The following is a 13485-nucleotide window of genomic DNA, read 5'->3' on the forward strand; positions in this document are numbered from 1 at the left end:
TATATATATTAGGGTGGTTTTAGTGAATAGGGATCATTTTAAAAACTTAACTTATCTAAAATTATACAATCTCAATTAGTTCTAATACTTATAAAAATGAGGTACGCAATGTTTCAGGTAAATCAGAAAAGATTAACCCGTGCCACAAAAGGCCTAAAGTTTGAAAACTCAAAAATTTTGGATAACCATATATTTTTTATTGTTTTTTTTAGTTCAGCGCGTGAAATAATTGATTCACAGCAAAGTTGTAAAAAAATAAAATTGTTTAAAATAATGTTTTACACAAATTATATTCTGAACACTCTTTTGATTTACTTATTTATTATGTAAAAAAAGTCAATATATAAATTATTTTGTTGTTAAAAACTCACAAAATAAAATGAATTCAGTGTTAATTTTATAATACGAAAATTTTTAAAAAAAATTTACAGAAATATAGAAAATATAAAAACAAAAAATTAATCATTTAACTAATTATCTAAATCATTTTGAAATTTGGATATTTACTGCGGTAATCATTTACTACATAAAACAAATATTGTTTTTGTTTTTCATCGTTTGTTATTTTCGTATTAAACTCTTTCATTAGTTTAACACTCTTTTCAGCTATATCATTTACTACATCAATGCTATTAATAAAACGTTTGAAAAATTGCATTGATTTTCCACAAATAAAATCTTCAAGATTTTTATTCAATATTTCAGTACCTTCTATTATATTCAATAAATATTTATTTGGTACATCATCATTTGTATGGATTTTTAAAGCAGCTATAATTTTTCTCTTTGTATCAAATGGAACATTAGTATCAAAAAGTGATAATACCGTATTCTCTGGCGATAGATACCATAAATGACCACACATTTTTTAACTGTAACTTCTGATATATTTTTATCCATTGACTGATAATTTAAATCTTGGTATGGTGCATTAGAAGCAAGTGGTGCATTAAACCAAGCTTTTACGTATAATCTAATAATAAATATACAAATACTAGCTGTTGGGTAGAGTGTGGCACTCGTGTATGACCGGTTCGAACGTGTTAATGATTCGTCCGGTCATCGTTACTTCTTCAGCGAGCGACACATCCTCTTTGGTACGTAAACAGTACACTCGTTCTCGCGACTACGATCTAATAGTCGTTCCTCAACAATTAAGTAGTGCGTTATCTTTTCTCGTATTCACAGCAAACGCCTCCGCGTGTTTGTGCTATTGATCGGCCATAGTTCGCCATATCTTTATTGTTTATGCTCATACGGTTGCGTCTTACATGTTTTGTACTGTATATCCGTGTAAAATAATCCTTCTCACATATTACGAGTTAGTGTCATCATTCACGTCGTCATCAACGCTCACATACAGTCCACACTCACCACCATTAATTACCACCTTAACTTATACAGCTAAGTGTTTAATTGTTTGTTTTATTTATTTTGTATATTATCTATTTTGTTCATGGCCGCTTTGTCGGTCAGTATAATATGTAAGTTACCCCCCCTTTCCCTTTACTTTTAAGAATTTCATTTGCAGAACTGTAATATAATTCGTAATTTATACAATCATAAGCAGGTGTATTTATTATCCCCTTTGATTTCCGCATTTTGATTTCAACAAAATAAACAACACCATCGCACAGTAATAGGCCATTCCCCTTTATTATTAAGGGGCTGCTTGTTACACTAGCTATTGAAATTTCTTTTTTTTTGGGTTAAATAAAATTGATTTCGGAATATAAATATTTTTAAGTAATATAAAGCTTTTATATAAAAAAAAATTGATCACTTGTGGCTAATTAATTAAGTAAAATTAAAACTATATTATTAATTTATAAAAACTAAAAATATTAAACTCAAAGCCACAAAAAATTAATGAAAAGTCGCGGATACGTATTTCGGAAACAATGTTAATATTCTATACTAAATAGATTCTAGTTACAAATACCCAGTAAATTGGGTAAAATGCTACTGTCGTAACGCATTCACCACACCCCGCTCACTACTCATGAACAACAATATTTTCCTGTAAAATTTTATTTTCAATTATATATATATAAACAAATTTTTATTTTGACTGACCAAATATATATATTTATATATTCCTACCGCCGCTGACGCCGTTTTTACCTAAGGTATAACGTTCCCCCGACCACAAACCAAGGCTATACCTAGTGCATGATACGTTTATGTACTTATGTCACCTTACTATATATATGTAATACAATAATATTATTAATAATAGTTTGTTTATATATATATATATATATATATTCCTACAGCCGCCACATATACCTCGCGTACAACATTCCCCCGTGCCCCGCCCGCTCACAAAACACAGCTATACCTTGTGCATGATACGTTTACGTACTTAAGTCACTTTACATGTATATATATTATCTAATTACTATTAAAAATAGATATTAACACGCTTTATTCTAATTAAGAGATATAAAGTATTCATTCCGATTACGGGGGATGATTCCCGTATCGTTATTTTTCATCACTACCTCCACGTTGCGCGCCTGCTGCTTTCCTTGGATGTGGTAGCCGTTTCTCAGACTCCCTCCCAGGAATGGACCCCTGTTTTCCCGTAACCCGTTACAACAATGATATTAATAGTAACTACTATCATAACATGAAACTAAAAAGTGAAAAATAAATATAGTTTAAAAAAACACGCTTTTAAAGCTCATCGAACTAAAAAGTTAAAAATAATTTTTAAAATAAGCTTAAAACAATAAAAAACGAAAAATACTAGTATTATTGTGATAAAAGCGTAAGTGCTTTGTGCCATATTTTTCGTATATTGAGTGCTGGACAATTTTTTTCATAACTAGTATTTTTCGTTCATTATTATTTTAAGCATATTTTAAAAATTAGTTTTAACTTTTTAGTTCTATGTGCTTTAAAAGCGTGTTTTTTTAGTTTTTTTAAACTATATTTATTTTGTATTTATAATTTCTATCATATTTTTAGAAATTTCTAATAGTTTCAAATGGTAATTAAATTTTACCTTCTTGACCCATTTTATAAGCTACAAGTAAACAATTGAACATTTGTAATTTGACTGGCATAAAATCGTCTTCATATATTGTGGACAGAGTTGAACATAATACTGGCTGAAAGTAATTTAAATGTTTTTTTTTATAGCAAACTGGTTTTTATGGCTGCGTAAGGAATCTAAAAAAAATTACCTTTCCTATGCAATACTATCAGCCATAACATTAAAGTTTAATAAATTTAGAAAAATTACGGAGATTAGCATAATGGACTCCGTAAATTTTATAAATTTAAGATTTATATAACAAATTTTTAATTTAAAAATTTATATCAAAACTTGTGTTTCAGACAAAGCTCATGAAATAAAAAAATAATATACATAAAAGTGATTACAATCTACGTTAATTTATCTTTTTAATTAGTGCTTATAATATAATACAGAAAAAAGTGTAAGGAGCTAATTCAAATGGGATCCCCTCAAAAAAATTTATTTCAATTATTTATTATTTTTAAAAACAACTATACAGAGTGATTATTTAATACAAACTATTTATTTATTCAAAAAATTAAAAATTAAAAATAAAATTCAAAATTGTTTTATTGTAACCCATTAAAATGTTTGCAGAATAAAAATTATTTTGTTTTTCGTTTACTTTTACTTATATGCTGTTCTCGAATTATTATTATAATATTAGCTTCGATGCAAAGCTGAAAAGGTATTAATTTTCCATGATGTGTTTTTTTTTTTAGCTTTGATGCGAAGCTGAGAATGTATTAATTTTACTATGATGTGTTTTTTTTTTTTTTATGCCTGTTGCCACTTTTTCTCAGCTCTCACTGGACCGATGTTCTGGAAATACTACGTCCTTTAAACATATATCAAATTAAAGCTTATTTTATGTACTATAAAATGAAAAAAAAAATTTGTCCCACACTTTATCTTCTGCATGTAAACGGCTGCGGTAGTTAAAAAAACACTATTTTTGTGTTAAAATTTTTGATTTTCGATTTTAAATTTTCAACTTAAAAATTTTATAACTTTTCGAAAAATGTAATTATTAGTACAAAATTTTTTTTTCTAAATACACTATGAGGACATCTTTCATTTGGCATACTTTTTATTAAAATTGGACAATTTCCCCATATGTAGGAGGCGTTTAAAACTTGAAACATTGTATAAAAAATAGAACTTTTTCAACTTAACTTTTAAAAATGTTCCGGAAATACTGAGTCCTTTAATCATATGTCAAATTAAAGCTTATGTTATGTACTATAAAATTAAAAAAAAAAAATTTGTCCCGACGACCTATCTTCTATGCGCAAATGGCTATCGTATTCAAAAATAAGCCATTTTTGTATTAAAATTTTGTATTTTATTTTATTTTAAAATATCTTATTAGGGGAATAAACTGACTTTCATGAATATTATATAATATCATTGACATAGAATAAAGTTCATAAGACATATGAAATTATACTTATTAAAATTTTTTTACTTTTTTAAAATCGAAAAAGTAATTTTTAAATTTGAGTTAGCTTAAATAGCCAATTTTATCATGCAACAAAAAGTAACGAACAGTTGCCGAATGGGTAACATGTTGATCTTTCACGCCAAGGTTACGAGGTTCAAAACCGTCTGTGACTTCTAAAATTTTGCATTTTTTTTTTGAGTTAAAATAGAATTTTCAAATCATTTGATATTTATCTCATTTAGATTCAATAATTTCAATAAATATAAAGGATCTTATCACTAGTCTCCCCTCCTGAGAAGAAATTGATATTCATATTAATAATATTTTACTGTGTGTTTCTTTTGTGGCTACGATTTATTTTGCCAACCCTCACTAGACCTACTTTTTTCAACGATACGTCAATTGATTCATTTAAGTTTATGATATTTAAGTTAATACTCTTAAAAATCAAAAAAATATTCCTTATTCAAATAAAAAGTAGCTTAACCAGCTTTTTCCATACAAACAATTAAAATCATTAATTTTTAATATTCTTAAAGTATTTATTGTCGAATTAGATTTGATATGATAAAAGTATTCAACTACAAAAGTAAATAATTTTACTTTATAATTTATTAATTTTTTAACTCTATTTATGTGTGCTACTACCAGTCTATAATATGCCAAATTTTTTTGTAATATGTTGCTATATAAATCATAAATTTAAAAAAAAAATTATTTTTAGTTTCACCTGAATTTAAAGATGCACTTTTACGATTATAATCAAATTTTATAATACGCTCAATTGAGTAAATCTTTTTAACAACTTTTTTTTTATTGGCTTTTTTAGTTATATAATCATTAAAATTAATTAACTCTGAATATTTCCATTATACAATCTTTTTAAACGCCAAAAGTTAATTAGAAATGATTACTATGATTTTTATTGAAGAGATCTATTACGATAACAATGTAAAAAAAATCCAAATTTTCTGATAAATGTATTTNTTTTTATTGAAGAGATCTATTACGATAACAATGTAAAAAAAATACAAATTTTCTGATAAATGTATTTGCATATTAATTTTAACAATTTCATTTTTTTCTATTTAATAATGCCAATTTCAAACTTGCAAGTTGAACTATAAGTTATGGTAACAAATTCATTTTTTTTTATTAAAACTTTCACTTAAAAGGACAAAAAAAAGTAGTTTCAAAATGATTACTTTTAAAATATTAAAAATCAAAATAAATAATAAATTGAAAACAATTTATTTTAAAAATTATATAATATATAATTTAAAGAAATACTAATCTGGGTATAATTAAGGAAATAGAAGTTGATATTGCTTGTGTAATTATCCATCAATTTCTTAGAATTAAATACTATCTACAGATTTGCATCGAAGCGTTTCTCATAATAGCGATTTTATGTTAGATTAAATCAACACTGGACCAAACTATGCAACATCCCTACTATGCCTCGACCCCACTTTGCTAGGTTTTTTTAAGTTGAAAATTTAAAATTTAAAATCGAAAATTGAAAATTTTAACACAAAAATAGTGTTTTTTTAACTACGGTAGCCGTTTACATGCAGAAGATAAAGTGTCGGGACAAATTTTTTTTTTTATTTTATAGCACATAAAATAAGCTTTAATTTGATANATCATTTTATAGCACATAAAATAAGCTTTAATTTGATATATGTTTAAAGGACGCAGTATTTCCGGAACATTTCAAAAATTAAGTTAAAAAAGTTAGTTTTTGTAAAAAAGTTGCTATTTTAAATCCCCCCTCATGAGCAGGTTAAGTGTTAAATTTTCAAAAAAATGATATCAAATGAAAGAAAAATATTTAAGGTTTTAGTATAAAAAAAAATGATGTTGATTTGTTTATTTTTCAAAAAGTTATGGAAGTTTTAAGAAAAAAAAATGAAAAAAACCCAGCACAGGGGGGTCGCGGCACAGTGGTGACGTGGTATAGATGGATCAAGTATAATGATATCTGACAGTTCATTATTAATATCCTAATTAAGATAAAGTATGTAGAATGAAAAAGGGATTATTAAAAAATATTATTTCTCATAAAAAAATAATGTTNCATTTTAAAAAATTGGTGGACTATTCCAAAAGCTACATTATCTGCTAGTTCATTATTAATATCCTAATTAAGATAAAGTTTCAGTATATCTAAGGTTTCAGTATAAAAAAAAATTATGTTGATTTGTTGATTTTTCAAAAAGTTATGGAAGTTTTAAGAAAAAAAAGTGAAAAAATTTCGAAAATTAGCGATTTTTAAATTTGTAATTTTTTTGGATATTTCCCCCATTTGCGGGGAACGAGGGAATTTTTTTCAATTTTTAAGGGNTTTCGAAAATTAGCGATTTTTAAATTTGTAATTTTTTTGGATATTTCCTCCATTTACGGGGAACGAGGGAAATTTTTTCAATTTTGGAGGGTAATGTCTTCAACTAGATACAATTTGTGATCTTTTGACGTATTGTTGATAGAAATCGGTCCAGTGAGAGCTGAGGAAAAGTGTCAACAGGCATTAAAAAAAAAAAAAACACATCTTAGTAAAAACAAAATCATCTCAGCTTCGCATCAAAGCTAAAAAATTCTCAATATTATTTAAATTTTTTTATTAATTAATTGGTTCAAAACAAATGAATCACCTGCATAATTTATTAGCACTTAATTAATTTGTATAAATTTTTATCTAAATCAATTTATCCAATTCTTAACCTAACATAAATTAATGAATAATAAAAATTATTTAACTATAAATACAACATTGATTTAATACATAATTTCCATCATGATCAAAGAAACTGTATTTTTGAAATATTAATATCGATGTAACTTACAATAAGGCATAAGCACATGAAAAGGAAATGCATTATTTTTAACTGGAAAATATCTAGAAATAAATGTGTTAAAATTAACATAGTTGAAGCATTAATTAATTTTGTAATTTTCACTAGCCTTTTTTTATTTTTGTGAGCTAATCGCTTAAATTTTATATGTGTGTAAAGTTTTGTCTATTTAGTCCGTTGAATTAGCACTAGGGTCAATCTCAAATTATTTTTCTGAGGACTCTACAAATTATTATAAAGGAAATAATTTACATTATCACTACTAAAATCGTTACACTATTTATGTTGTAAAAGATTAACTTATTCACCATGTATAGTATTGTATTGTAAAAAATTTGATCAAATTTGCTTATACGATATATATTAATTGTTCAGAAATACATAATTTATATATTTAATATTTATTCTAAATATTGCCTAAAAAGTTGTTGAATACTATGGTTATCTATCAAAATTAACAATGACCTGATTGATGGTTAAAAATTATCCAAAAATAGAACAAAAGTAAAAAATATAATCATATAAGAGAAAGGCAATAATACATTAGTTTAATGCTCGACCTAGAGCAGTTCTATTTGTATAGTATTAAATAAACCTAAAATTTAGAGCCCCATCCCTCCTTAAACTTCCCAAAGTATAAAAATTCCCTAAAAACTTTTATTGGAGATAATGGCGTATGTCTTGAACGAACTGTAANCCCTAAAAACTTTTATTAGAGATAATGGCGTATGTCTTGAACGAACTGTAATGGTTATAATAAATAGAAATTAAATAAAATTATAAAAATAATTATTAAAAATTAAGTTACCCGATTGACAAATGAATTTTGAAAATTTGATTTTACAAATAAAACATATACAACTAATAGACTTGCACTTATACTTTTTTAGATATTTTTTTAGCTTTACTGTTAATTATTTATACTGTTAAATTGTAACGCTATTACGTCATACACTATTTGGAACACGTACATACGAATTAAGTATATTTAAAAATGTCTAATAATAAATCATTTAATTTAAATTATATTAGTCTACTATGATACAAAATTTATAGAATAAAATATATTTGAAAAAATTTTGTAGTTATTAGCTCATATATTGTTAATAATGACTTTTTGTAATAAAAGGACTCAAACATTTCTTTGAATAAGTGGGTAAACTTTGGCTAGTAATACGATCACATTTGCATGTGCCCATATCTCTATCTCACTTAACATCACTGTATCGTTTATAAAACATATATATATATATATGTTTTAGTGGGTGGTTTTAGTGAATAGGGATCATTTTAAAAACTTAACTTATCTAAAATTATATAATCTCAATTAGTTTTAATACTTATAAAAATGAGGTACGCAATGTTTCAGGTAAATCAGAAAAGATTAACCCGTGCCACAAAAGGCCTAAAGTTTGAAAACTCAAAAATTTTGGATAACCGTATATTTTTCATTGTTTTTTTAGTTCAGCGCGTGAAATAATTGATTTATTTAGAAATTTAAAAAATTTAGAAAAACAGATATTGGTAAAATTAATAGTTTTAAATTCCTTTTAAAAATGTTTTTTTAAGTTTCAAAAGATTATGTTAGAAGAAAATATCATGATGCGCAAAAATATTTTGATTAAATTTACACACTTTTTTTTAATTAAAACTTACAATATTTTAAAATTATAAAATTTTTTTATTATAACTCACCCAATCACCTACAAAATAAATATAATTTAAAATTTTTTTTTTTGGTTTTCTAAAGTTGCACATTATTCTTGAATTGTTAACTATGTGATACTTTTTAAGTATGTTTATCTACATAAATCTACAATCTACTATTTGATACTATCAAAGTATGTGACATAATCTGTAATTTAAGGTATATATAAAAATGTCAGTATTCCGGAATACTTTCAAAAGTTAATATTTTGAGAAAAAGTTGTCATTTTGAATCCCTCCCTGTGGGCAGGTAAAAGGTCAATTTTTTAAAAACAATTATATCAAATGAAAGGGAAATCTAAGGTTTTAGTAAAAAACAAAAAATTATTTTGATTCGTTTATTTTTCAATGATTTATGATAATTTTTAGAAAAAAAAATAAAAAAAACCCAGTACAGTGGTATTGTAACACAGTGTAGATTTGGCATACTTGAGTCAAGTATTTTTGCATCGAAGCTAAAAAATGAGTAAGACTTTCTGGAACACTTTCAAAAGTCAAGTTGAAAAAGTTAATTTTTTATCAAAAATTTGTTATTTTGAATCCCCCCTGTAGGCAGGTAAACAGTCAGATTTATAAAAAATATCCCAAATGATAGTAAAGACAGCATGCAAAAAAAAAAAAAAGTATATTGATGTGTTCATTTTTGAAATAGTTATGGCAGTTTAAAAAAAAAAAAAGTGAAAAAATTTCGAAAATTAGCGATTTTTAAATTTGTAATTTTTTTGGATATTTCCTCCATTTACGGGGATCGAGGGAAATTTTTTCAATTTTGGAGGGTAATGTCTTCAACTAGATACAATTTGTGATCTTTTGACGTATTGTTGATAGAAATCGGTCAAGTGAGAGCTGAAAAAATGTAGTGACAGACACAAAAAAAAAAAAATAAAATAAAAACATAATGGTAAAATTAATATCTTCTCAGCTTCGTATCGAATATAAAAGTGCACTGGGTTTATTTATTTGTATTTATCAATGATACATAGAACATTTGATAGTAAAACACAAATACCCTGATATGCGACACAAAATATAACTTGTTAATTTTACCTTTTTCTACGGTCTTTTAAACCTATTGAATATTTGTATAATACTTACTATCTGAGTTAAATAGAATACTTTAACGATTAAGCAAAAATTAAATTAGAATAAATATTTTCAAAAAATGTTAAGTTTGAGCTTTGTAAAAAAGCAAATAATTTTAATATTTATTGTTATTGTGAAAAAATTTCAATCATGTAGAAATTTAATTTTAATAATAATTGTGTAATAAAAAATTAAATACTTTATACATAAATTATTAATATATTTGTTAGTGTGAGTCACAATATAATGTTGTATTTTTGTCTTGTTTATCTGGTCAGCGATGCGTTTTGTAATATAGGTCTGTTCAGTGTACGTTCCACCGCTGAACCATCAGCGACAAGCTCTAAGTTATACCTGTATTGAAATATTGTCATTTCAGTTAATTATAAATAAAATTACGGAGAAAATATTGTGTAAACTTTATTTAATTATTTTAAAGTTAATATTTATTACATTAATAAAACAAATTAAAAAAAACCCAGCACAGTGGGGTCGCGGCATAGTGGGGATGTTGCATAGTTGGGTCCAGTAAAGATTTAATCTGACAGTGATTAAAATCACTATCATAAGAAACGCTTCGATGCAAATCAGTAGATAGTGTTTAATTCTAAGAAATTGGTGGATAATTACAAAAGCTACATTATCTGCTAGTTTCTTATTAATACCCTGATTAAGATAAAGTATGTCGAATGAAAAAGGGATTATTAAAAAATATTATTTCTCATAAAAAAATTGTGTTGATTCGTACACTTTTCAATGAGTTATAGCATTATAAAGTTAAAAATGTAACCAACCCAACCCAACATCAACTCCTATTTCCTTAATTATATCCAGATTAGTAATTATTTTAATTATATATTATATAATTTTTATAATTAATTATTTTCAAATTATTATTGATTTTTAATATGTTAAAAGTAATCATTTTGAACCTACTTCTTTTTGTTCTTTAAAGTGAAAGTTTTAATAAAAAAAAAATGAATTTATTACCATAACTTTTAACTCAACTTGCAAGTTTGAAATAAATATTATTAAATAGAAAAAAATGAAATTGGTAGATTATTTCAAAAACAACAATAACACTTATTCCCTTAATTTTACCCCGATTTATAACTATAATATATGAATACATAATAATTACAGTAATTAAATTGAGTATGAAAGTGGTATTCAATAATATAATATTGTAATTTTTACGGAGATATTATAAAAATAAAAAGGAGTTGTATATTCATATACTTTTAATGCGTATACAAATTTAAAGGAATTTATGCAATACTTTTTAATAAAAAAATTTTGTTACTTATGAATAAATACACTAAACAAAAGGAACTTTCATCAGAAAAAAAATATACTTTTCTAAATAAACTTTTCGTGATGTTTTCAAATGTGCAATTAAACTTTTTCTATTACTTCTAAGTTTTAATATTATTACTTATTATTAAAAAATAAGTATTTACATATAAAAAAAAATAATTAAGAACAAAAAAAATTGTATTAAATTAATACTGATTTTGATTTTTAATATGTTAAAGGTAATCATTTTGAACCTATTTTTTATTGTCTTTTAAAGTGAAAGTTTTAATGAAAAATACCTTCTCAGCTTCGCATCGAAGCTAAAAAATGAATTTGTTACCATAACTTATAGTTCAACTTGCAAGTTTGAAATTGACATTATTAAATTGAAAAAAATGAAATTTTTAAGATTAATATGCAATCTGGAAATTTTATAATTACTAATTACAGTACATTTGTCAGAAAAATTCGATTTTTTTACATTTTTATCGTAATAGATAACTGAAATAGAAAGAATAGTAATCATATCCTAATAACTTTTGGTGTTTAAAAAAATTCTGCAATTGAAATATTCAGAACTTAATTAATTTTAATAATTTACTTTAATTAAATGAACCAATCAAACCAAAGTAGTTAAAAAGATTTACTCAATTGAGCATATTATCAAAAATATAATTATAATTGTAAAACTCCATCGTTAACTTCAGGTGAAACTAAAAATCATTTTTTTTTTAAATTTATGATTTATATAGCAAAATATTACTAAAAAATTTGGCATATTATAGACTGGTAGTAGCACACAGAAATAGAGTTAAAAAATTAATAAATTATAAAGTAAAATTATTTACTTTTGTAGTTGAATACTTTTATCATATCAAATTTAATTCGACAATAAATAATTTAAGAATATTAAAAATTAATGATTTTAATTGTTTGTATGGACAAATCTAGTTAAGCTACTTTTTATTTGAATAAGGAATATTTTTTTGATTTTTAAGAGTAATAACTTAAACTAATCATTAACTTAAATATCATAAACTTAAATGAATCATTTGACGTATCGTTGAAAAAAGTAGGTCTAGTGAGGGTTGGCAAAATAAATCGTAGCCAGAAAAAGAACCACATAGTAAAATAATATTAACATGAATATCAATTTCTTCTCACGAGGGGAGACTATAGTGATAAGATCCTTTATATTTATTGAAATTATTGAATCTAAATGAGATAAATATCAAATGATTTGAAAATTCTATTCTAACTCAAAAAAAAAATGCAAAATTTTAGAAGCCACAAACGGATTTGAACCTCGTACCCTAGGCGTTAAAGATCAAGGTGTTACCCATTCGGCAACTATTCGTTGATTTTGTTGCATGATAAAATTGGCTATTTAAGCTAACTCCAAATTTAAAAATTACTTTTTCGACTTTAAAAAAGTAAAAAATGTTAATAAGTATAATATCATATGTCTTATGAACTTTATTCTATGTCAATGAAATTATATAATATTCATGAAAGTCAGTTTATTCCCCTAATAAAATATTTTAAAATAAAATAAAATACAAAACCTAGAATTTTAATAAAAAATAGCATATTTTTAAATACGGTAGCCTTTTGCGCANGATAGCACAGTGGGGTCGCGGCATAGTGGAGATATTGCATAGTAGGGTCCACTATAGATTTAATCTGACAGTGATTAAAATCACTATCATAAGAAACGCTTCGATGCAAATCTGTAGATAGTGTTTAATTTTAAGAAATTGGTGGATAATTACAAAAGCTACATTATCTGCTAGTTTCTTATTAATACCCTGATTAAGATAAAGTATGTCGAATGAAAAAGGGATTATTAAAAAATATTATTTCTCATAAAAAAATTGTGTTGATTCGTACACTTTTCAATGAGTTATAGCATTATAAAGTTAAAAATGTAACCAACCCAACCCAACATCAACTCCTATTTCCTTAATTATATCCAGATTAGTAATTATTTTAATTATATATTATATAATTTTTATAATTAATTATTTTCAAATTATTATTGATTTTTAATATGTTAAAAGTAATCATTTTGAACC

General features: G+C 24.8%; 1 protein-coding gene across 1 annotated transcript in view; it reads right to left on the reverse strand.

Moving 5' to 3' along the window:
• Positions 1–13485, reverse strand: part of LOC126905664 (uncharacterized) — a 32145-nt gene that overhangs the window by 3196 nt on the left and 15464 nt on the right. The window contains exons 2-4 of the mRNA XM_050685600.1: positions 7316–7368; positions 3192–3206; positions 3011–3116 (exon numbers count right to left, since the gene is read on the reverse strand). Of these exons, the coding sequence (XP_050541557.1) occupies positions 3011–3116; positions 3192–3206; positions 7316–7348 (154 nt within the window). The 5' untranslated portion in view covers positions 7349–7368. The remainder of the gene's footprint in view (positions 1–3010; positions 3117–3191; positions 3207–7315; positions 7369–13485) is intronic.

This window comes from Daktulosphaira vitifoliae, unplaced genomic scaffold, assembly GCF_025091365.1.
Source record: "Daktulosphaira vitifoliae isolate Bord-2020 unplaced genomic scaffold, ASM2509136v1 Scaffold_4, whole genome shotgun sequence".
Classification (NCBI taxonomy): domain Eukaryota; kingdom Metazoa; phylum Arthropoda; class Insecta; order Hemiptera; family Phylloxeridae; genus Daktulosphaira; species Daktulosphaira vitifoliae.